Here is a 26,545-nt window from a genome sequence, read left to right as displayed (position 1 = left end):
TCGAAATAAGCGTACATCGATTGGTTTGTGCAAAAGTTATAGCGTCTACAAAATAGGGGATAGATTTATGGCATTTTTATTATTATTTCTTTTTTACTAGTAATGGCGGCGATCTGTGATTTTTATCGGGACTGCGACATTATGGCGGACACATCAGACAATTTTGACACATTTTTTGGGACCATTGGCATTAACCACTTAAGGACCAGCCTCATTTTGGAATTTGGAACCCCCAAACATTATATATTGTTTTTTTTCTAACACCCTAGAAAATAAAATGGCGGTCATCGCAATACACCGTATTTGCGCAGCGGTCTTACAAGTGTGCTTTTTTTGGAAAAAAATTCACTTTTTTGAATAAAAAAAATAAGACAGTAGTAAAGTTAGCCCAATTTTTTTTATATTGTGAAAGATAATGTTACATAGAGTAAATTGATACCCAACATGTCATGCTTCAAAATTGCGCCCGCTCGTGGAATGGCGTCACTTCTACCCTCAAAAATCTCCATAGGCGACGTTTAAAAATTCCAACAGGTTGCATGTTTTGCGTTACAGAGGAGGTCCAGGACTAGAATTGTTGCTCTCGCTCTACCGATCGCGGCGATACCTCACATGTGTGGTTTAACCACCGTTTTCATATGCAGGCGCTACTCACGTATGCGTTCACTTCTGCGCGCCAGCTCGTCGGGACGGGGCGTTTAAAAATGTATTTTTTTTATTTTTCTTGTTTTATATGAATTTATTTTTACACTGTTTAAAAAAAAATTATGTCACTTTTATTCCTATTACAAGAAATGTAAACATCCCTTGTAATAGAAAAAAGCATGACAGGACCTCTTAAATATGAGATCTGGGGTCAAAAAGACCTCAGATCTCATATTTACACTAAAATGCAATAAAAAAAAAGAAAAAAAAAGTCATTTAAAAAAATGACATTGAAAAAAATATGCCTTTAAGACGTATGGGCGGAAGTGACGTTTTGACGTCGCTTCTGCCCTGCAGTGTCATGGAGACAAGTGGGCGCCATCTTCCCCTCACTCGTCTCCAGGCACAGCTAGAGGACAGACGCGATCACCTCCGCTGCTACCGACGGCTTCGGTAAGCGGCGGAGGACACCGGATCGCGGCGGGAGTAGGGGGGCCCTCTCCTGCCACCGATAAAAGTGATCTTGCGGCAAATCCGCCACAGAGACCACTTTTATCTTGTAGCCGACCGCCGCACGAAAACGGGGATACCGGGGTTATGGCAGCTAGATGCTGCCATTACAATGATATCCGCCGGCAAAGTTAGGACGTACATCGGCGTGCGGCGGTCGGCAAGTGGTTAATACAGCGATCAGTGGTATAAAAATGCATTGATTACTGTAAAAATGTCACTGGCAGTAAAGGAGTTAACACTAGGGGGCAATCAAGGGGTTAACTGTGTTCCCTGGGAGGTGATTCTAACTGAAGGGGGAGGGGACTGACTAGAGGAAGTGACAGATCGTGGTTCCTAGCTAATAGGAACACACGATCTGTCATTCCTCTCAGAACAACACATGGATTTGTGTTTTTACACACACTTCCGTGTTCTGTCCCTCATGCTCGCGATCGCTCATGGCTGGCGGTCATTGCGACCATCGGGCACGAGCATCAGCACCCCCGCTGTGCAGCACGCGCGCGCCTGCTATCCCGGCCCTGCGAGCCAATGTATAGCTACGACGGCTCGCGCAGGGAAGCCAACCTGCTGCAGTATAACTGCGGTGGCTGGTTGGGAAGCGGTTAAGGATTGAGCATTAAAGACCTTGATTTATATAATTAACATCTAGGCGTCCGCGCTATAGCTGAAAGACGACTACAGCGCGGACTCCAATTGCCAGGAGTGCGTCCCTGGACGTCCCCCTGTTTACTGCCGCGATGCTCGCGCCCGCGGGCGCGCATCAGGGAAATACTGTGTTGCCAGTGTCCATTGGACACAGCCAATCACAGATCGTGCTAAATGGCCAATCACAGCAGCCATTTAGCACTCGATCTGAGTGTCCAATGGGAGATGATCTCATATGTAAACATATGAGATCATCTCTCATCGCCGGCTCTCCCTCCTCACACAGAGACAGCGTGTAAGGAGGGAGAGCTTCTGTGCTGCAGCATCAGCGAGTGTAAAAAAAAAAAAAGAAAATGCAGTGCCCACAGTACCTGTCAGTACCATCTGTCCGCAGTGCCATCTGTCCTCAGTGCTACTTATCAGTGCCAACTGTCCCCAGTGCCACCTATCAGTGCCAACTGTCTCCAGTACCACGTATAAGTGCCATTTGTCATCAGTGCCACATCAGTGTCATGTGTCAGTGCCACCTATTAGTGCCATCTGTCATCAGTGCCACGTATTAGCGCCATCTGTCATCAGTGTCATGTGTCATCAGTGCCACATATTAGTGCCATCTGTCATCAGTGTCACGTGTCATCAATGCCACGTATTAGTGCCATCTGTCATCAGTGCCACCTATCAGTGTCACGTGCCATCTGTTATCAGTGTCACGTGTCATCAGTGCCACGTATCAGTGCCATCTGTCATCAGTGCCACGTATCAGTGCCATCTGTCATCAGTGCCACGTATCAGTGCCATCTGTCATCAGTGCCACGTATCAGTGCCATCTGTCATCAGTGCCATCTGTCATCAGTGCCACGTATCAGTGCCATCTGTCATCAGTGCCACGTATTAGTGCCATCTGTCATCAGTGCCACGTATTAGTGCCATCTGTCATCAGTGCCACGTATCAGTGCCATCTGTCATCAGTGCCACGTATCAGTGCAATCTGTCATCAGTGCCACGTATCAGTGCCATCTGTCATCAGTGCCACGTATTAGTGCCATCTGTCATCAGTGTCATGTGTCCACGCCCGCTGTCATCCCCCGTTGGGGCTAGCCGGCTCACCCATCGAGGGAGCGTTCCGACTTGCTATTCGGAACAACCGTGCAGGAGGAAACAGGTGCACCTAGATGGCCGGCCATTCACCTACTTGAGCAGTGTTCTTTGGAGTGCGGAGACCCCGCAGGAAGTACCCGGTATCATGTGCAGTGTTAAGTGATGCAGATCACAGCACAGGTGATATACACTTCGGCAGTATCTGTGGACTCCCATACAGGACCCGGAAGTGGTAACGTACTTGACCACCTTTATTGCATGTCTCTGCCCAGCATACCATATGCTAGCCACTGTTCCATCTACCGCACTAGTACTTACCTGGTCAGATCTTAAGTACCATCTTGCTCATTGAAGCATCCTGCCATATACATCTTTGGACTTTTTGCTACTCCAGCTCCACCTCAACACATTCATGGCCATATACTCTCCATCTACATGTTGATTGGCGCCTGACTACAGGGCCCATACCAGTGCCCCACTCCACGGTTTCCTACTCTCTCCTTTGCTCTACCTCATGCTCCTTTCCTACACTTTCTTCACCCCACTTCTCCCCCCCTCCTTCCTCTTCCCCCCCCCCATCTACCCTGTTTTGTGCCGCCCCCCCCGGGGGGATTGATGTCTGCTCTGTAACCTCACTCAGCATAGCTGAATACTCCTCCTGTAGTAGGTTGCGCAGACATCAATTGCCTAGACGTCCGGACGTTTTGTTTGTTGGTTAGTCTTTTATTACATGTTTTATGTCCCCCCCCCCCATCTGTGCAACTGTGTTGATCGGGTCAATTTTACCGATCCATTTTTATTAGGGCTATGTAATCATCGGTTTATGCTCTCATATCCACATGTATTATATTTGTGTACCACAATAAACACTTGTTTGATTACACATATATTCAGCCAGATTGCCTTTCCTTTGAGCCCCACTTTTTCTTGGTCCCCCTCCTGCTGGGGACAATTGTTGTTTTGTGGACGAAATACGTTGGTTGGAGCCACACTCTTGATGTCACATCCGGTGGTGTCACTTCCGATTCGGTGAAGTGCACGGCCATTTTACCTAGGAAGTGAAGATGTAATTGAACTAGAGAAAGGCTGCATCTGTATGGGAAACCTGTAAGTGAGGAATTTTTGTTTTTAAAATGGATGCGTGGACACACGAAACCCCTTGATCGCCCCTGATATTAACCCCTTCCCTGCCGGTGTCATTAGTACAGTAACAGTGCATATTAATAGCACTGATTACTGTAATGATGTCACTGGTTCCCAAAAGAGTGTCAGCTAGGTGTCCAATCTGTCCCCGCTAGAAACACTGATCGCCACCATTACTAGTAAAAATAAATAAATATGTCATAAATATATCCCATAGTTTGTGGACGTGATAACTTTTGCGCAAACCAATCAATATACGCTTATTGGGATTTTTTTTACCAAAAATATGTAGCAGAATACATATTGGCCTAAATTGATGAAGAAATTTGTTTTTTTTACATTTTTTAATTGGGTATGTTTCATAGCAGAAATTAAAAAATATTGTTGGTTTTTTTTTTTCAAAATTGTTACTATTTTTTGTTTATAGCGCAAAAAATAAAAGCCGCAAAGGCGATCAAATACCGCCAAAAGAAAGCTCTATTTGTGGGAAAGAAAGGACATCAATTTTTATTTGAGTACAGCGTTGCACGACTGCGCAATTGTCAGTTAAAGTAATGCAGTGCCGTATAGCAAAAAATGGTCTGGTCATTAATGCCCCGTACACACGGTCGGACATTGATCGGACATTCCGACAACAAAATCCTAGGATTTTTTTCGACAGATGTTGGCTTAAACTTGTCTTGCATACACACGGTCACACAAAGTTGTTGGAAAATCCAATCGTTCTGAACACGGTGACGTAAAACACGTACGTCGGGACTATAAACGGGGCAGTGGCCAATAGCTTTCATCTCTTTATTTATTCTGAGCATGCCTGGCACTTTGTCCGTTGGATTTGTGTACACACGATCGGAATTTCCGACAACGGATTTTGTTGTCGGAAAATTTTATAGCCTGCTCTCAAACTTTGTGTGTCGGAAAATCCGATGGAAAATGTGTGATGGAGCCTACACACGGTCGGAATTTCCGGCAACAAGGTCCTATCACACATTTTCCATTGGAAAATCCGACCGTGTGTACGGGGCATTAGGGGGTAAAACCTTCCGGGGCTGAAGTGGTTAAACATAGTGGATTTAAATGGACATTTTATTGGAGTTCAGCATGTATTTTATTGTATTTGTTATCCATTTATTTGACATGTGTAGTATGATTTATGCGATTCAGTGTTGCACCAGGTTCATTTGTTTGGACTAAAGTTTAATATCAGTTGGGAGTAGTTTACTGCACTGACACTTTATGTACATTGGTTGTAAAGGGATATTTTTTTGGTATTTACATATTTATTGCACATTTGTTGTAGAACTTAGCGCTGCACCAGATTTATTTTTATTCATACTGTATATATAATTTTTTTCTGTGTTGCAATATGTTACAAATTGCATTTATCTCTTTAGCTATCCAACGCAGCAAGAACATGGAAATTGAAAAAAATAAGAGTAAGAGAGAATTGGTAACTTACGATGACTAGAGCTGTATTGTAGAATTACACAGTGTTATTAGTCGTAGTGGCCATAGTAATAGTTGATTATTATACAGTAAAACCTTGGATTGCGAACATAATTCCTTCCAGAAACATGCTTGTAATCCAAAGCACTTGTTTATCAAAGCAGATTTCCCCATAAGAAATAATGGAAATTTAAATGATTGGTTCCACAACCAATTATTCATAAGTCCTTCAGTCTATAGTCCATATAAAAAGATTATAGCAATGTGACCGGGTTGTGTAACCATAAAATGTCCATCCACAAATGGAAGCCTCCACAAGGGGATTAGAAGCAAAATCCGGCAGGAGCTCCAGAGTTTAAGAGAAGAGAGGCGCCTCTAAGTGTAGCAATTTGATGAACATTTAATGAAGGTACAACATTTAGCAACTCACATGGTTGATGATTAAAAGAGGTGCATGGCACAGGCATCCGAGGTAAAGCTGTCCACCCAGACCATCCCCCGCACCGCCGTCAGTCTGCAATCGTGGCTGGGAAGACTACCCTGCAGTAGAGCGATCTGAAAGCGTTGCTTGAACCGCTCATGGAGCGCAGCGTGGAAGGGACGACGTTGATGGCGGTCTATGTGGACAGCTTTAGCCCGGATGCCTTCATACTTAGATGTATCTGTTTTAATCATCAACCATGTAAGTTGCCAAGTGTTGTACCTTCATTAAATGTAAACGTATTGCTACACTAAGGCCCCTTTCACACTGGGGCGGTGGGGGCGTCGGCGGTACAACAGCGTTATTTTTAGCGCTGCTGTACCGTCGTTCTAAGGGTTAAAAACCTCGTACAGCGCGGCTATAGCCGCGGAATTACCGCGGTATAGCCGCGCTGTCCCATTGATTTCAATGGGCAGGAGCGGTGAAGGAGCGGTGAATACACCGCTCCTTCCCCGCTCCAAAGAAGCGGTTTGCAGGACTTTTTTCACCGTCCTGCCACCGCACCGCTTCACCGAGGGCTTTCACACTGAACAAACAGCGGCGGGTGTTTAGGGGCGGTTTTCAGGCGGTATTTTTAGCGCAATACCGCCTGAAAACCGCCCCAGTGTGAAAGGGGTCTAAGAGGGGCCTCTCTTCTCTTTTGCACTCAGTTCTGACATGACGCTACTTGTATATCAAGACATCGCTTGTATATCAAGTCAAAATTTATTTAAAAATGTTGCTTGTCTTGCAAAACGCTCTTAGGGCCCTTTCACACTGGGGCGGTTTGCAGGCGCTATTGCGCTAATAATAGCGCCTGCAAACCGACCCGAAAGTGCTGCTGCTTTCATTCCAGTGTGAAAGCCCAGAGGGCTTATAATAACGGCGCTTTACCGCCGATAACGCCCCCCGCCCCAGTGTGAAAGGGCTCTTAGGCTCGATTCACATCTATGCATGTTGCTTTTCAGCGTTTTTGGAGTTTTTTTTAGTGATGCTTGCCACGTTTTTGAACAGCGTATTTGTAGCGGTTTTACAGCGTTTGTGCGGCGCTTTTGCGGCGTTTTGCGTTTTTTTTTTTTTTTTTTTTTTTTAGACTTTTTAGACTTTTTTAAAAAAAAATAAAAAAAATAAAATAAAAAACGCCAAAAACGCTGCTAAAACGCTGCAAAAACACTGCACTTGCGTTTTTGGTGCTGGTCCGTTGAATTCTATTACATGCAAAACGCTGCATTTTGCATGAAAAGAAGTCCCTGACCCTTTCCAAAAATGCAGAGGTACAAAAGACATTGATGTGAACATGTTCCATAGGAACCCATGTTAAAAAATTCCCATGCATTTCTGCAAAATGCAAAATGCATCAAAAAACGCATTAGTGTGAATGGAGCCTAAAACCAAGTTACTCTCAAATCAAGGTTTTATTGTATTATAAAAGTGTGGAAGACAACCTTGACCTCTTAAAAATGCTCGTATCTTCAGCTACTTTCTTTAGCTTGACTTAGGCTCGATTCACACAGGGGCAACACGACTTCAACGCGACTTTGCAACGCGACTTCAACCCGACTTCAACACGACTTGTGGATCCGACTTTCAGTGAACGGGGATCCGACTTGGATCCCCGCCACTGTGTTTGGTATGAATCTTAAGGCTCTGTTTCCACTAGTGCGACTTTTCATGCGACTTGGGACTGAAAAGTCGCATGACAAATTGTTTCCCATGATTTCCAATGAGTACCGTTCATATCTGCGACTTCAAGTCGCAGCGACTTCAAAGTAGTCCCTGCACTACTTTGGTCCCACTTTGATGCGACTTGAGGTCCATAGATACAGGCATTGCTTCAAATCGCGGTAAAAAGTCGCGGTAAAATCGCGGCAAAATTGCGCGACTTTGGGGATGCAATGGTGCATGGGTTCCCCCCCCAGGGGCATACCAGGCCTTTGGGTCCGGTATGGATCTTGAGGGGAACCCCCCTACGCCGAAGGGACGGCGTGGGGGGTCCCCCCAATCCATACCAGACCCTTATCCGAGCACGCAGCCCGGCCGGACAGGAATGGGGGTGGGGACGAGCGAGCGCCCCCCCCCTCCTGAACCGTACCAGGCCGCATGCCCTCAACATGGGGGGGTTGGTGCCTTGGGGGAGGGGGGCGCGCTGCGGCCCCCCCACCCCAAAGCACCTTGTCCCCCTGTTGATGAGGACAAGGGCCTCTTCCCGACAACCCTGGCCGTTGGTTGTCGGGGTCTGCGGGCGGGGGGCTTATCGGAATCTGGGAGCCCCCTTTAATAAGGGGGCCCCCAGATCCCGGCCCCCCACCCTATGTGAATGAGTATGGGGTACATGGTACCCCTACCCATTCACCTAGGGGAAAAAAGCGTCAATAAAACAAACAGTACACAGGTTTTTTAAAATAATTTATTAGGCAGCTCCGGGATCTTCTTCCGACTTCGGGGGTCCTCTTCCGACTTCGGGGGTCTCTCCGCCGTCTCCTCCCGGTGTCCGCATCTTCTGCCGGCTCCTCCGCTATCTTCTGCAGCTCAATTGCTAGCGGTGGTCCGGACTTCTGCCTTCTTCTTTTCTTCCAGAGATGTTGACACGACGCTCTCTCCAGCTGGAATGGTCTCTGAACGCTCCGCAACGGACTTATATAGGCGGTGACCCCGCCCCCTTATGAGGTCACTGTCCCAGGGCATGCTGGGGCTGTGCCGTCATAAGGGGGCGTGGTCATCACCCGGTGACCACGCCTCCTAAAACGTCACAGACCCAGCATGCCCAGGGACTGTGACGGCAGAAGGGGGCGGGGTCACCGCCTATATAAGTCCCTTGCAGAGCGCACAGAAACCATTCTGGCTGGGGAGAGCGTCGTGTCAACATCTCTGGAAGAGAAGAGGGAAGAAGATGATCCAGAGGTCCGGACCACCGCTGGCAAAAGAGCGCCAGAAGATAGCGGTGGAGCCGGCAGAAGATGCGGACACCGGGAGAAGACGCCGGAGAGACCCCCGGAGTCGGAAGAAGATCCCGGAGCTGCCTAATAAATTATTTTAAATACCTGTGTACTGTGTTTTTTATTGACGCTTTTTTCCCTAGGTAATTGGGTAGGGGTACCATGTACCCCATACCTATTCACATAGGGTGGGGGGCCGGGATCTGGGGGCCCCCTTATTAAAGGGGGCTCCCAGATTCCGATAAGCCCCCCGCCCGCAGACCCCGACAACCAACGGCCAGGGTTGTCGGGAAGAGGCCCTTGCCCTCATCAACATGGGGACAAGGTGCTTTGGGGTGGGGGGGCCGCAGCGCGCCCCCCTCCCCCAAGGCACCAAACCCCCCATGTTGAGGGCATGCGGCCTGGTACGGTTCAGGAGGGGGGGGGGCGCTCGCTCGTCCCCACCCCCATTCCTGTCCGGCCGGGCTGCGTGCTCGGATAAGGGTCTGGTATGGATTGGGGGGGACCCCCCACGCCGTTTTTTCGGCGTAGGGGGTTCTCCTCAAGGTCCATACCAGACCCAAGGGCCTGGTATGCCCCTGGAGGGGGAACCCATGCCGGATTTTTATTTAAAATTTGGCGCGGAGTTCCCCTCAAGATCATTTGAGCACAAGTCGCATGCCGAAGTCGGATCATGCGAGACGGCGATCCGACTTCAATGATAGTCAATAGGCTGAAGTCGGATCAAAGTCGGATCAAAGTAGTACAGGGAGTACGCTCTGAAGTCGGAGCGACTTCAGTAGTGTCTATTAAGACGCTAGCGTTAACTCCCATTGAAACTATTTCTGGAGCGACTTGGGGCGACTTGAGGACGTACAAGTCGGATCCCAAGTCGCCCCAGTGTGAACCGAGCCTTACCTGCCACCCTTTTCATCTGCAAGGAGATGACACCATGTTTAGAGTGGACTTGAACTAAAAAACTAAAAATACTGTTCAGTGGCGATTGGGTCTCTCAATAAGGCCCATAGGGAAACATTAAAATACACATTTTTGTTAAAATAAAATATGTATTGCAGTGGAGGAGCAAAGCATGCCATAAGGCACCTTGTCACATGTCAATCGGGACATGGTCCTCATCCCACCAGATGTAGCCCAGGAAGGATGGGAAGGACTTATCAGAATCTGAAAGCCCCTTTTAAAATAAGAGGGCCCACACATCTAACCCCCCCCCTCCCCAAGTAAATGTGTAAAGTTTACATAGTACCCCTGGTTACTCATTCACACAAAAAAAAAATTACATTGTAAATAAACACACACACCTTAAGAAACTTTATTAACTGCTTCCCACCCATCCTATAGTCAAATGACGGCTGAGTGGGAGCTCTCTCATACTGGGTGGATGTCATATGACGGCTGAGTGGGAGCTCTCTTATACTGGGTGGATGTCATATGACGGCTGAGTGGGAGCTCTCTCATACTGGGTGGATGTCATATGACGTCCTCCCAGTCACTCGCCTCATGCCTGCCTCAGGGGCTGCACTATGGCATGATCTGACCAACCATTATACTAAGCTGGCCCAGGTACCATTTTGACCTATGACCTTGAACAAATATAAAAATGCAGATACAATCATCTCTTGAGTTGAGTGATAACGAGTAAAAAGCCACATCTATACATAGGCGGATGGTGCATGCACCCAAACCTGAAAGGAATTCCACCACCATATAACACCTTTAGCAGAGGCCTCTTATACAGATGAAATGGACCATAAAGTTATAAATGGTCAAACAGGCTTTGGTTATATATTCCTCCAATGGCTCCCAGTGCAGGGACAAGCATCGCAACTCCACTTGTGAAGATAAACGCCCAGGAAAAAAAATATACTCCCATGGTGAAAGTACGTTAAAAACTTGAGCTTTTCTGTAAAATCTGTTTCATTCATCTGCAGATCGAAGGCATGAACCTCAAATACTGTAGCAGACAGCTTAGATCTGGATACAATTATATGAAAAAGGAAGGGGGACCCTCAGGGTAATGATTCCAATAATAGAGGCAAGGTTTACTCTGAGCAAGAAAAGGCCGCTAAGAGTAAGGCCTCATGCACACAGGCTGTTAAAATAACGTTATGAAAACGCCAGTATCTTTGCAGTGATTTTTTAAAACTTTTTTCAGCTTTTTTCAATGTTTTTGCAATAGCGTTTTTGAGCGTTTTTGAGCGTTTATCAGCGTTATGCCCTGTACACACGGTCGGACTTTGTTCAGACATTCCGACAACAAAATCCTAGGATTTTTTCCGACAGATGTTAGATCAAACTTGTCTTGCATACACACGGTCATACAAAGTTGTCGGAAAATCTGATCGTTCTGAACGCGGTGACGTAAAACACGTACGTTGGGACTATAAACGGGGGAGTGGCCAATAGCTTTCATCTCTTTATTTATTCTGAGCATGCGCGGCACTTTGGATTTGTGTACACACGATCGGAAATTCCGACAACGGATTTTGTTGTCGGAAAATTTTATAGCCTGCTCTCAAACTTTGTGTGTCAGAAAATCCGATGGAAAATGTGTGATGGAGCCGACACACTGTCGGAATTTCCGACAACAATGTCCTAGCACACATTTTCCGTCGGAAAATCCGACCGTGTGTACGGGGCATAAGAGCGTTTTTACAGCTGAAAAACGTCTCTCAGAACCCACTGGTCCTGGTTTTTTTTTACAGCTTATAAACGCCTATGCCATTTGACTAGACTAACATAGACAGGCCTTTTTAAGCTCCAAAAAAAGCAGCTGTAAAAACGTCCGTGTGCATGAGGCCTTATAAGTAAAGAAATTACTCCCAGCGACCCTTCCCTGGATCCTGATATATAAATTTTGGTATTTGCAGAAAACTAACTTTTTTTGTGCATTTTTATCCAAAGTTTCTATATCAAATGTCATAAAAGTTAAGCAAGATGAGAACCAAGTATACAAGATTTCTTTCATGACTTTGGTACCAGCCTGTGATGCCGTACCATGCTCTGAATCCCAAGCAAAAAAAATAAGGCTAGTACAAGAAGCTCCTGCTGTGCCAGGAACCTCAAAGCAGAAAGAAGAAACTGCAAGTGAAAATGAAGAACATGGACCAGAACATCAACCATCCAAACCAGGTAATTTGTAGATATTCTATAGTGATAGCATATTGATTTAATACTTCCATTTACACAACAGATTTGTTATTGTCATCTATAGCCCTGAGATGAATTCTGCTTGAGTTTCATTAGTGTAGCTGAGCACTGTTTTGCCAGCTTCAGGAGAGGGCTGTCTCCCCCTTCGCTCCCTACTCTTCTCCCCACTAACAACCCCCCCACACACAAACACACACACACAAACACACACACAAACACACACACACAAACACACACACACACACAAACACACACACAAACACACACAAACACACACACAAACACACACACAAACACACACACAAACACACACAAACACACACACAAACACACACACACACACACAAACACACACAAACACACACACAAACACACACAAACACACACACACACACACACAAACACACACAAAACACACACACACACAAACACAAACACACACACACAAACACACACAAACACACACACACACACACACAAACACACACACACAAACACACACGCACACACACACAAACACACACACACAAACACACACACACAAACACACACAAACACACACACACAAACACACACAAACACACACAAACACACACACACACATAAACACACACACACACAAACACACACACACACAAACACACACACACAAACACACACACACACACAAACACACACACACACACAAACACACACAAACACACACACACACACAAACACACACACACACAACCACAAACACACACAAACACACACACACAAACACACACACACACACACACACACACAAACACACACACACACACACACACTGCCGCGAGACCCCTGTGTGTATGTGTGCAGCTGTGGGCTTTCTGCTCTCCCCCCTCTGCAGCTGCAGGAAAGGGCCGAGCTGCTGTTTGATTAGCCTGCTTGCCCCTATCTGCTGACAGGCAGCAGATAGACCAGAAAAGGCTGGTGGAGGATCATCTTTTATACTACATTATAGGGAATGCAACAGGATAAGCAAGACATCGCTAGCAGTAGTAGTGAGAATCCACGCAGGAGAGTTCATATCAATAAATTTGGGGCACGGGAGACAGAGAAGGTTCAATCTACCAGCATCTGCCACATTAAAATAATAGTTTGGGTCAGACAGACTCTTTCATGTGCTGTATTTTTTTTTATGGGTCTATTCCAGAACCTTCACAATCAAAAAAATCTCTGCCCAACATTAGTATGGAAAAGGAAAACAGCAACATTATGGCAACTCATCTGAAAACACTGGGAGAGGATGGCATAGCAAGAATAAGAAAACATCTTTGTTTAGTAGAGCCGCCTTTTACAGGAAGCAAAATTCAGACAAGACATATTAAAGATAAATCTGTGGAAGAAATGGTTGATCTCATCATTAGGCGCCATACTATGGAACACGCACAAGCAACAGTCGAAAAAGTTCTTGTCCGTATGGGCGAAAGCCAAATAAAGATGTTAATTGTGAAAGATATCAATAAGGTGAGTAACACTAATCTTTGTTTGGTATTGTCTTTTTTATTTATTTATTTATTTTAAGTTTCAAGTTTGCACTTTTTTTTTCCGCCAATGCTTAAAAAAAACTAAAACCAAAAATAAAAACAAAAAACAACATCAACTGAGCAACTTTAGTTATCAGCTTAAACAACTTAAGCCCCTTTCACACGGACGGATAGAATGGTGCTTTTAGCTGCGGATTTTCTAATTTTCTACCGCAGCTAAAAGCACACAATGCTTTCCTATGGCCCCATTCACACACTGCATTTAGCTGCGAATTCGATACATGCGGTTCTGTGCAGATAGAAAAAATAGAATTGCCTGCGTCCAGGAGCGATTTAGCGCAGCTATCCACACATAACCGCAGGTATTCGCAGTGCACTGTGTCAGCTGCGGATAACAGCGCCGAGGTGCTCATCGGGAAAGGAAAAATTATTTTTCCTTTCCCAATGAGCGACAAGCACGGGGATCCGACTCAGATCCCCGCCAATGCCCGGCACTGTTTGGTATGAATCTTGAGGGGGTACTCCACGCCAAATTTTAAATTAAAAAAACGGCGTGGGTTCCCCCCCAGGGGCATACCAGGCCCTTCGGTCTGGTACGGATGTTAAGGGGAACCCCCTATGCTGAAAAAACGGTGTGGGGTCCCTCCAAAATCCATACCAGACCCTTATCCGAGCAAAAAAAGGGGGTGGGGACGGGCGAGCGCCCCCCCCCCCCTCCTGAGACGTACCAGGCCGCATGCCCTCAACATGGGGGTTTGGTGCTTTGTACCCCATACTCATTCACATAGGGTGGGGGGCCGGGATCCAGGGGCCCTCTTATTAAAGGGGGCTCCCGGATTCCGATAAGCCCCCCGCCCACAGACCCCGACAACCAACGGCCAGGGTTGTCAGGAAGAGGCCCTTGTCCTCATCAACATGGGGACAAGGTGCTTTGTGGTGGGGGGGCCCCGCAGGGTGCCCCCTCCCCCAAAGCACCCACCCCCCATGTTGAGGGCATGTGGCCTGGTACGGTTCAGGAGGGGGAGGGCCCCTTTCCTGACCGGCCGGGCTGCGTGCTCGGATCGGGGTTTGTTAAGGATTTTGGGGGGACCCCACACCGTTTTTTCGGCGTAGGGGGTTCCCCTTAACATCCATACCAGACCGAAGGGCCTGGTATGCCCCTGGGGGGGAACCCACGCCGGTTTTTTATTTAAAATTTGGTATGGAGTACCCCCTCAAGATTCATACCAAGCAGTGCGAGTTGGTACCCTGTCGGGTTGCCATGAAAATGGCAAACCGCAGCTAAACGCAACCGCAGCTAATCGCACTGTGCAAATGCAGCTGATCGCAGTGCTTGGAGTCTTGAATTTCACAGGAAAAAAAACATGCTTTTAACTGCGGCAGAATAGCCGTCCGTGTGAAAGGCGCATTAGATTGTGCCTTCCTTTTGGTTTTTGATCAAATATTTCACATTTTGTAAAACATTTGGAAAAGCAAAATCAGCCAATTCTGGTCATTCATTATCATGAACTATACAGAAAAACAACATTCAGACAAACATACACAAAGATTTGGGATCTATTTATGAATTTTGTTCACACAGTATTCACATTTACATAGGAATACATTTGAAAAATGTGTGGATTTTTGGGGAAAAAATAGGATTTTTTAAAACAGCTTACCTGTAAAATCCTTTTCTTTCGAAGGACATCACGGGACACAGAGCCACAGTAATTACTGATGGGTTATATAGGTATCACTGGTGATTGGACACTGGCACACCCTATCAGGAAGTTCAACCCCCTATATAATCCCTCCCCCTTGCAGGGATACCTCAGTTTTGTAGCCAAGCAATATAGTGTATTAGAAGAGGGGTGGGACCTCTGTGTCCCGTGATGTCCTTCGAAAGAAAAGGATTTTACAGGTAAGCTGTTTTAAAAAATCCTATTTTCTTTCTCGAACATCACGGGACACAGAGCCACAGTAATTACTGATGGGATGTCCCAGAGCAATGCTACCTGAGGGGGGGGGAACCACAACCAAGTAGGGTGCAATCAGACCTGAGGACCCTGTACCGCTGCCTGCAGCACACTACGCCCAAAGGCGATATCCTCATGCCTTCTCACATCCACCTGATAGAATCTGGTGAATGTATGAACTGAAGACCAGGTTGCGGCCTTGCAGATTTGAGCCATAGAGGCCCGGTGATGCACTGCCCAAGAAGCACCAATAGCCCTTGTGGAATGTGCCCTGATCTGAAACGGAGGAATCTTCTGTTTCAAACCGTAAGCTTGAATGATCAACTGTCGAATCCATTTAGAAATGGTAGCTTTTGACGCTGCCTGTCCTCTATTGGGACCCTCTGGCAGCACAAACAAAACATCCGTCTTGCGGATCTGAGTAGTTGCCCCTAGATAGGCCTTAACTGCTCTTACTACATCCAACGAATGTAGAGATCTCTCTTCCGGAGAACAGGGATCTGGAAAAAAGGAAGGTAGAACAATGTCTTGGTTTAAATGAAAATCAGAAACCACCTTCGGTAAAAAACTAGGATGAGGGCGTAGTACCACTCTATCCTTGTGTATAATCAAATAAGGCTCCTTACAGGAAAGAGCTGCTAATTCTGATACTCTTCTAGCAGAAGAGATGGCCACCAGAAAAATTAATTTCCTTGTCAACAAGACCAAAGGAATCTGACTTATTGGTTCAAAAGGCCGTTTCTGTAACACAGCCAGGACCAAATTCAAGTCCCAGGGGTTTAGGGGCGCTTTAACCGGAGGATTAAGACGCATCACCCCCTGCATAAAGTTTCGGACCAAAGAATGCGAAGCAAGTGGCCGCTGAAATAATACTGATAAAGCAGAGACCTGGCCCTTGATGGTACTCAAGGCCAGCTTCATCTCTAATCCCATCTGTAGAAAATCAAGGATTCTACCTATGACATATTTCCTGGGATGCCAACCTCTGGATTCACACCAGGTTATATAAGCTTTCCAGACTCTATGATAAATCATCCTGGAAGCTGGCTTCCTTGCATTAATCAAGGTAGATATGACAGGACCTGAGAGCCCACGACTCTTCAGAACGTGGGTCTCAATAGCCAAACCGTCAAATTTAGCATTTGTAAGGCAGGATGGAACACTGGACCTTGAGATAACAGGTCTGGGCGTTCCGGTAGTGTCCACGGGGAACCTACCGTCATCCTTACTATTTCTGCATACCAAGTCCTTCTGGGCCAAGCGGGGGCCACCAGAAGTACCGACTTCCTTTCCTGCCTGATCCTGCGAAGGAGTCGTGGTAGTAGCAGAATAGGCGGGAATGCGTAAATCAGTGAGAACCGATGCCACGGAATCACCAACGCATCCGTCCCGCATGCAAGAGGATCTTTTGTCCTTGCCACAAATCTGTCTATCTTTTTGTTGAATCGGGATGCAAAGAGATCTACATCTGGAACCCCCCATCTTTGGCATATGGCCCAAAAGACGTCGGGATGCAGAGACCATTCCCCTGGAAGTAACTGCTGGCGACTTAGATAGTCCGCCTGCCAATTCTCTATTCCCGGGATGAAAACTGCCGATATGCATGGCACATGCATCTCTGCCCAGACTAAGATCTGGTTCACCTCTTTTTGAGCAGCTCGGCTCCGGGTGCCTCCCTGATGATTGACATAAGCCACTGCTGTGGCATTGTCGGACTGGATCCTGACCGGACAACCCTGTAGCCTGATAGTCCAGGCTTTTAGAGCTAGATGTATCGCCCTGATCTCCAGAATGTTGATGGGTAAGGTCCTCTCTGTCTTGGACCATACTCCTTGGACCGCAGCCTGTTCCAGAACTGCTCCCCAACCTGACAGACTGGCATCTGTTGTTACCACCGTCCAGGTAACTGGTAGAAAGGATTTCCCCTTCTGCAGGTTTTCGGGTATGAGCCACCAATTGAGGCTCTGACGCACCGCATGCGACAGGTGCATCGGAAAGTCTAATGCCTGAACCTTCTTGTTCCAGGTCAACAGAATACTGTGTTGCAGCATTCTTGAATGAAACTGAGCATAGGGAACTGCTTCGAATGAAGACACCATCTTCCCTAGTAGCCTCATACAAAGGCAGACTGAGGGACCCTTCTTGGTCCTTACTGTCAGAATCAGCTCTCTCAAAGCAGTGATCTTTGCCTGGGGTAGAAATATTTTCTCCTGGCTTGTATGTATAATCAGACCTAAATATTCCAGTCTTCTTACTGGTTTTAGGAAAGACTTTTCTAAGTTGAGGATCCAACCCAGGTGTTCTAGATACCTGACCGTGGTCCTCAAGTTTCCATTCAAAGAGGCTACCGACCGGTCTATCAAGAGCAGGTCGTCTAGGTATGCTATGACAGCTATACCCTGAGCCCTTAATCTGGCCAGAGGAGGAGCCAAGATCTTTGTGATGCAGGTGCAGTGGCTATCCCAAAGGGCAGAGCCATAAACTGGAAATGGCGCCCTCCTACCTCGAAGCGCAGAAACTTCTGATGAGCAGGAAAAATGGGCACATGAAGATATGCATCTCTGATGTCTATTGATGCCAGAAATTCTCCTCCCTGCAGGGTGGGAACTACTGTTCGAATTGATTCCATGCGGAAGGATTGAATCCTTAGGAATCGGTTCAGATCCCTTAAGTCCAAAATGGGCCTGACATCCCCATTTGGCTTTTGGACCGTAAAAAGGTTGGAATAGAAGCCCAATCCCTGGTCCTTTGCGGGAACTATCATAATGACCTCCTGCGACAAAAGTCGCTCTAACGCTAGAAGGAGCGACTGCTTCTTCTCTGGGTCTCTGGGAACATTTGATCTGAGGAACCGAGGAGAAGGGAATTCCTGAAACTCCAGCTTGTACCCTAAGGTTACCGTGGAGACTACCCATCTGTCCTGGAAGTCCTCCTGCCAGAGCTCTGAGAATTGTCGCAGTCTTCCCCCCACTCGAGTGAGCGGGGGCGCCCCCTCATGCAGAGGTCTTAGTGTTTTGCCTAGTAGGCTTCTTTCCCCAGGACTTCTTTTGTCCCTGGGGTTGACTCTTGTCTCTGGACCCCGATGGAGGCGGCCGTCGAGACTGCCTGGAGGCTGAAGCCCCCGGCGCTGGGGAAAGAGTCCGTTTGAAAGAGGGACGCTTACTCTTCTTCTTGACAGGTAAGAGAGTGCTTTTCCCACAAGAGATTCTCTTGATATAGTTATCCAAGTCCTCTCCAAACAACCTTGCACCACGAAATGGAAACCCAGCCAGTAGCTTCTTACATGGTGCTTCGGCTGACCAATTTTTCAACCATAGGATTCTACGTATATGCACCAACCCCAGTGAAAGACGGGAGGTTTGCACGATAGAATCTCTAATGGCGTCAACCACAAAGCATAAGGCCGCTGGAAGGTTAGCAAACCCCTGGGCCTGCTGTTCAGGTAATACTTTGATGACCTGCTTAACATGGTCTCTTAAGTATTGACAGACTCCAATCGCTGCTATTGCAGGTTGGGCCACTGATCCTGCTAAGGAGAAAACATCCTTCAATAGGGATTCCATCCTTTTATCTACAGGATCCCTGAGCATCTGAGCATTGTCTACAGGACAAGTCCTAAACATTATTTATGGAGGAAATGGCGGCATCAATAGCTGGTATTCCCCACATTTTAATAAACTTTTCTTCCATCGGATAAAGTGTTGAAAACTTTCTCGGCGGAAAAAAACGTTTGTCTGGGTGATCCCACTCAGAATAAATAAGCTTTTCAAGTAAAGTATGAACAGGAAAAGCATGTGCTGCTTGGAAAGGTTTCAGTGACCCCAAAGCAGAAGAGGATTCTTTAGCAGTTTCAGGTATGGGCAACTTAAATGTGGAGCGGACCAATCCAGTGAGGATCTGCACTAAGACTTTCTCCTCTTGGGAAGTCGCAGAGGGTCCCTCTCCACCTGAATCCTCCGAAGAGGAATCATCCATCCCATCCCGATCCTCTGAAAGGGATTCATCTCCTTTATCCCAGAGCTCCTCTGTCTGAGGGTCTTGGGGAACAGAGGAAGCCTAGTGCGTTTTCTTCCACTGAGTGAAGACGTAATCACGGCCATTAATCTTTCCTCTAGACCATTAATGGTTGAGGAAAAAACCTCTTGTGTAATATATACAGGGGCTGAAGTGCCAGAAGCAGGTGTAGCCCCTGACCCCGATGGCTCTCCCTGGCTAGCCGTCCCTGGCCCATCTTAGGGGGGAAGGATGCTGCCGACAGGGGGCCCTCAGAACCTGAACGAGATCCCCTAGTGTCTCTGGTTCCTGGGGTGCTTGAACCTCTTCTACCCATAGTGCAAAGCAACAAGGTGTGAGGTATACAAATGAACACTGTCCGCTGAGCGATGTAGTCTGGCTAAAAGCCTTGCTACCCAATGCTCAGTCTGGTGTTACTTCAGTAAATGCTGCCTAGGAGAATGCCCGTGTCCCACCTTACACTGGCGTAAAAACTGAGGTATCCCTGCAAGGGGGAGGGATTATATAGGGGGTTGAACTTCCTGATAGGGTGTGCCAGTGTCCAATCACCAGTGATACCTATATAACCCATCAGTAATTACTGTGGCTCTGTGTCCCGTGATGTTCGAGAAAGAAATACTGTTTACCAATATATGATTTGTACGACTTATATGACTTGGGCTGTATGTGTTATCCTTTGTCTTTTATCTGTCTAGAATGTTTTATGTTACTTTGTAAAACTGAACTTTTCTTATCAGCTAAACCAACAAGAAGAAGAAAGTCAGTGATCGGTAAGACTAGTCCAAGAGAAGTGAAGTTACTTTGAAAAGTGAGTCTTTAATATGAGCCCTTTAAAGGCTGAAACTTTTATTTTTTTTTACAATCCAAATTCAGTAAAAGAATTATTATCATAAACGATATTTTATTGTGATAATTGTATCTGGTATTACCTGTAATGATAGTGTTTATCAGTATATGAATTCCTTACTTAATTGTCTTTGTCTTTGTTTAATAGTTCCTCTGCTTTTTTACATTTTACATAAAGATCAAGCTTCCTGAAAATACCACCAAATGTGCCAAGAAGTATCAAAAATGAAAGTACCTACGTCCTAAAATCAGGGCCGTCTTTAATATTGATTGGACCCTGGGCAAAAATTTTGTTGGGGCCCCCCCATGCAGTTTTGCTCTCCACCTGCTCTGAGACATACAATAAATAGCAGCTAGACTCAAAATCAGTTTACTGAATCAGATCAGACAGTGATTGCGATTAGTTGCCAGAGGTTACAGTGTATCATTACCGCTCACTGACTGGTTGCTAGAGGTTACAGCAAACATTTTGGCTCACTGATTAGTTACTAGAGGTTACAGCACATGATTTCTGCTTGTTGATTGGTTGCTAGAGATTACTGTACATCAATACTGCTCACTGATTGGTTACTGCACATCATTGCTGCTTACTGATTGGTTGCTAGAGGTTACAGCACAACATCTCCTCACTGGCTGCACACCATGGACTGGACCTTGCTCACCTGTGCACCCCAAGCTGTAATTCCTTCTCTGCCTACCTCTGCACACCACACACTACCCTCCCCCCACTAATTTGCTTACCTTTGCAGAACAGGCTGATGGTAGGCTTAATGAGCACAGTTGTAGGCAGGACTTTCAAGCATGCCCCTTTATCTCCCCAGTGGGTAATATTCAGTATAGGTGATGGTGGATATGACCTCAGGGAGGCATGATATACATATGAATACTACCTCTGCTTACATAGAATGCTGCCGGTCTGCCACTATTTACATATGAATGCCGCTGCTATTTACATATCAATCCCGGTATTTACATGTAAACACAGGGTCTGCAGGGGAGTCATCTGTACACAACAACAAGACAGAGCTGGGCAGCATTATTAACAGAACTTCACACTGAGATATTAGGACACAGCATGAGACTAAAACCTCAAGGGACGAGGGAATTTAAACTGGGAAAGTTGGCAAGTATGAGGCAGCTGCTTTGGGCCCCACAACAATGACAGGGCCCGGGGCAGCTGCCCCTTTTGCCCTGCCTTAAAGACGGCCCTGCCTAAAATTACTATGAAGTGAATATTTGTAGGAGGCTATTGTGGGCTTTAATGGTACTGTACAATGACATTTACACAAAAGAAGATCTTTAAAAGTATATTTTTATTACAACAATTTTGATAAAACACATATAGAAATAAGAAGGGTGCCAGCGTAGGGCACAAGAAACACTCTTTATTAACTGCATAGTAGTACAGTGAAAGCAAAATGCTGATACTTATAAACTTTCACATAACATGTATCCAACTCTTCTCTCTAGACATGTTGTGCGGTGGAAACCACTTCTTCAGGACTTTTAGAGAGCGAATAACTTTGTCTATAAGAAGATAATAACAGTCATGACACAAACATAATGAGAAAGGAATATGAATCTACAGAGGCTGTACAAACTCTTACCCCACCTGGGGAGTGACTACATGAGTAGCGTCATAGAACACTTCTGTCCCGGCGAGTACGGGAGCACTATAACAGGGAGTATACACTCTAGGGGTACAAAAATGAAGAATTTTTTAGCTGGGATTTTCCCTGTCTCAGTACAATGCAATTTAGCTCTGATTAATCACAGCTGCATTGAAGAGTACACAGAGAAGGTCGACAGCAGGAGCTGTAAAAAAAAAAAAAAAAAAAAAAAGCAGTCTGGCAATGTTTATCAACAACATTGCTCAGATGGGAATACAGAAAGTTACATTGAAACATTGTATAATTTGTAACTTTCTGTGTTTCCTATCTACAGATCAAAGGGAGGAACTTCCATCTGCAGGTGAAGAGAGTTAAAGTGGTTGTGAACCCACTCTACTAACTTTATACAATCCTCTGTGTCTCATTATGCTAGGTGCTCCTGTCTCTGTATTCTATAAAAGAAATTTGTTTATACCTGTTTTCAGAGCGCCGATCAGCACTCACATGACCCGCCACCTCTCTGCTCTCCCTGTCTGACAGCTGCATTGGGCAGGGCTGAGATTCAGGACAAGAGGAGGAGAGGAGGAGAGAGCTGGCTGGTCACGTGAGCGCCAAACGGCGCTCTGAAAACAGGTATAAGCTGCATTTTTTTTATAAATCACTGAGACAGAAGCACCCAACATAACGAGACACAGAGGATTATATAAGATTTTTCAAAGTTATTCCAGCAGCAGGAGGGGGGGGGGACTGTCATTAGCTGACAGGCAGGGAGGGGAGGGGGGAGAGAGGACAGAGGAGAGACAGGAGAGCTGCGGAAGACAGTGTCAGGGCTCAGCAGCCATGATATACCGTAGTCATTTTACAGGGGGGAGGGCAGAACCAGGCAGTATCAGCCAGGTATTTCAGGTGATAGAGGGGGCCAAATGACACAGCACAAGCACTGTGCTATATAACAGAATGCATTAAGGTAAAAAACCTTCTGACTCTACAATCACTTTAACCACTTCAGTCCGGAAGGATTTGCCCCCTTAATGACCAGGACATTTTTTGCGATACGGCACTGCGTCGCTTTAACTGACAATTGCGCGTTCGTGCGACGTTATACACAAACAAAATGTATGTCCTTTTTTTTCCACAAATGGAGCTTTCTTTTGGTGGTATTAGATCACCTCTGCGTTTTTAATTTTTTGCGCTTCAAACACAAAAAAGAGCGACAATTTTGAGAAAAACACAATATTTTTTACTTTTTGCTATAATACATATTAAAAAAAAAAACAAATTTCTTCAACACTTTAGGCCGATATGTATTCTTCTACATATTTTTGGTAAAAAAAAAGAAAAATTGCAATAAGCGTATATTGATTGGTTTGTGCAAAAGTTATAGCGTCTACAAAATAGGGGATAGATTTATGGCATTTTTATTGTTATTATTTTTTTACTAGTAATAGCTGTGATCAGCAATTTTTAGCAGGACTGCGACATTGCCGCGGACAGATCGGACACTTTTGACACTTTTTTGGGACCATTGACATTTATACAGCGATCAGAGCTAAAAATAGCCACTGATTACTGTATAAATGTCACTGGCATTGAAGGGGTTAACACTAGGGGGCGATCAAGGGGTTATTTGTTTCCTAGGGAGGTATTTGACCCCATTATCATAGTTAGTGAAAGTACGGTAAATGAAAACTAGTCAACAGACAGTAAGGGAGTGATTTACTAAAAGTTTAGAGGGCAGAGTCTGGTGCAGCTCTACATACCAACCAATCAGCTTCCAGGTTTTATTGTCAAAGCTTAATTGAACAAGCAAGATGATTGGATACCATGCACAGCTGCACCAGATTTTGCACTCTCCAGGTATATTAAATCAACCATTAATAGACACTAGTTCTGGTAACATTGTTGACACCCCGGGATTCCCTCAGGGATTTCCTCTCACTTCCTGTTTTGGCTATGGGACATGACGAGAAAAGAAATGTCCCCAATGGGACACAGATGGTTATAACCCTCTTTTACCTTTTCCAAAATGAAAAAAAAAATGTTGCCTTTAGTTTTCCTTTAAAGTGTAACTAAAAACAAAACTTTTTTTTTAGTGTTGGATAGAGTGGAGATAGATCTATAACAGAACGACACATTTTTGGGAGTCTGATAGGGCTGCACACCCCGATGCAAGTATTTGAAAAAAGTGGAGGATTCCCTATGGGGCTTTTTAGCAGCAAATATGGGTCAAAAAAAAAAGTTTGTAAAAAATCACTAATTGTATTAACAAAAAACAATTGGACATTGATCAAATACAAAAGTTAAAATATGAGCTCTGGTATGTACAATGTGAGACCGTTTGAGCTGGGAAAGAAAAAACGGTAATACTATGGTATGGTTTAGAAATGTACATCAATGGGTGTTAGCCCACAATATTTAATTATACCATCCCATGTTAAAAAAAGCCCCAATGCATTTCGACCTTATAGGTTTTGGTCTTCTTCAGGGGGTTCTTACATTTCTATAATTACATAAAAAAGACAAATTACAATATTTCATGACATGTGAACACGTTTTATTATAGAAAAAGGTGCATAAAAAACACTGCGCTAATACGTGAAAAAAACAAAACAAAAGGGAGCAGCTACATACAATCTGACAAAGAACAAGAGAATAAAACTTAAAACATGCAGCGCATAATATATGTGTAAGTAAATTGGAAACAAGTGAATTATTTCAAATAAGTGCTTCAAAGAAGAAGATAAAAAATAAAAATGATTGAGGAAAAGTCAGCTTGATGGCCTGTGCTAAACACAAAGTCAATAATATGTGAACAATATTCTCCCACAACCCTGGGGGGGTGAATAAACTCAAAAGTTTGGTGTTGTTCGGATGATTGTCCCAAATTGAACTTCATGAAAATCCAATCAAAACAGAGGGATGAGGCAATGGTAAAAAGGATGGTAGAAAGGATGGTATGTAGGAAAACTCTTACCAGATCCCGTTGATTCCCATGTCAGCGACAGGGAGTTGCATGTGCGTTGTGCCACTCAGGGCATGGAAAGCAACATCTCCTCACTGGAATCCTCCAGGCTCGAATCTGCTTGGAACTCCAGGGGCCACCAGGAGAGTCCTCCCAGCAAGACCAGGATGCAAATCAGGTGAAGGGAGATGTCTCTTGTAAAGCTCAGGTCAACACTTGACTTATAGGAAGGGTATGTGGAGAGAAAAAAACATGCCTCCACATAGTGCAGATGAAAAAAAGGGAGTATTTTTATTTCTAAAAAAACACCATTTAACAATAAAAAACGTGATCACGATGCATTAAAATAAAATAAATGGGCAACATGGAGGGTAGTGTAGAGCCCAACGCGTTTCGACCTAGGGGTCTTCAACAGGGGCATAAAAATTATTTATTATACACTATCATGTATTCAGCTTGATAACCCTCATTAAAATTAAAAGAAAATCACACATTTTGGGTTGTCCCCAGAAAAGTAATAGAGGGGAAATCTTCCAATGGGGACCTGGTGAACACCAAGGAATTCCCTTAATTTGCTGGAATTTCTGCTTATTTCCTGTTTGGCTATGGGACAGGAGGTGAAGGGAAATCTCCACAATGGGAAAAAGATGGCAAAACAAAAAACCTTACAAGGGTTATAACCCTCCCTTACTCTATCCAAAATGGAAAAAAAAAGTTTTGCCTATAGTTCTACTTTTTTCTACTTTAAATTTTGTCTAGATGACCTATAGTTTACTAAAGAACCGTCTATCATAAACAATTGTAATTTTGTAAAATAAAATGTTGTTTTCACCTATTTCTTCAGGCTTTGTTGCACCTCAGCGCTGCTGATCTCCTGCCCCCTTTTTTGTAGCCTTGTCCTATCTACGACTATCTCCTACTATCAGCTGCTACACGTCTTCTCTGGGTGATTTTCCTGATGGAGGACCATGTCAGTGCACTTTGTGTCACAACAGTCTCTGGAAGCCTACATTGGGGGGACATGTGACAGAGTGACCTAGCAGGAGAACAACTGGAACAGAGGAACACCCATGTTTTCACTCTATAACAAGAAGTGCCAGAAGAAGGACCTTCATGGCAGGATTACAAGTCTCTTTTTAATGGAATCTACAGACTTAAACAAACAAACCTTTTGATTCATAACCTAGGACAATATAAATGATTTTAATAAAACTGTTTTATACCATTTACTAATAAAGCGATGTACAGGCATACCCCACTTTTAAGTACACAATGGGGTTTATTTACTAAAGCTGGAAAGAGCAAAATCAGGCTCACTTCTTCATAGAAACCAATGAGCTTCTAACCTCGGCGTGTTCAAATAAGCTTTGGTAATAAAACCTGGAAGCTGATTGGTTTCTATGCAGAAGTGAGCCTGATTTTGCACTTTCCAGCTTTAGTAAATAAACCCCATTGTGTACTTAAAGTGGTGTTCTGGCCGAAATTATACTTTTTAAATAAAAATCCCCCTATAATACACAAGCTTAATGTATTCTAGTAAAGTTAGTCTGTAAACTAAGGTCTGTTTTGTCAGTTTATAGCAGTAGTTTGTTATTTTATAAACTTACA

The 26,545-nt window shown here is 45.0% G+C and overlaps 1 protein-coding gene across 3 annotated transcripts in view; it reads left to right on the top strand.

Annotated features, from left to right (window-relative positions):
- LOC141148380 (uncharacterized) overlaps positions 1 to 26,234 on the top strand; it is a 36,632-nt gene extending 10,398 nt beyond the window's left edge. The window contains exons 5-9 of one of the 3 annotated variants that reach the window (XM_073635820.1): positions 5,439 to 5,480; positions 11,788 to 12,015; positions 13,214 to 13,527; positions 20,257 to 20,327; positions 25,830 to 26,234. In XM_073635820.1, coding sequence (XP_073491921.1) covers positions 5,439 to 5,480; positions 11,788 to 12,015; positions 13,214 to 13,527; positions 20,257 to 20,286 — 614 coding nt within the window. In that variant the 3' untranslated portion in view covers positions 20,287 to 20,327; positions 25,830 to 26,234. Of the gene's footprint in view, positions 1 to 5,438; positions 5,481 to 11,787; positions 12,016 to 13,213; positions 13,528 to 20,256; positions 20,328 to 21,835; positions 22,225 to 25,781 lie in introns of those variants that run through there. The other 2 variants (XM_073635818.1, XM_073635819.1) reach the window with 2 other exon arrangements.
- Positions 26,235 to 26,545: the final 311 nt, after the last annotated feature.

Source organism: Aquarana catesbeiana, linkage group LG06 (genome assembly GCF_042186555.1).
Source record: "Aquarana catesbeiana isolate 2022-GZ linkage group LG06, ASM4218655v1, whole genome shotgun sequence".
Lineage (NCBI taxonomy): Eukaryota > Metazoa > Chordata > Amphibia > Anura > Ranidae > Aquarana > Aquarana catesbeiana.
The sequence above is the reverse complement of the archived record's forward strand: the minus strand, read 5'-3'. Positions and strand labels throughout refer to the sequence as shown.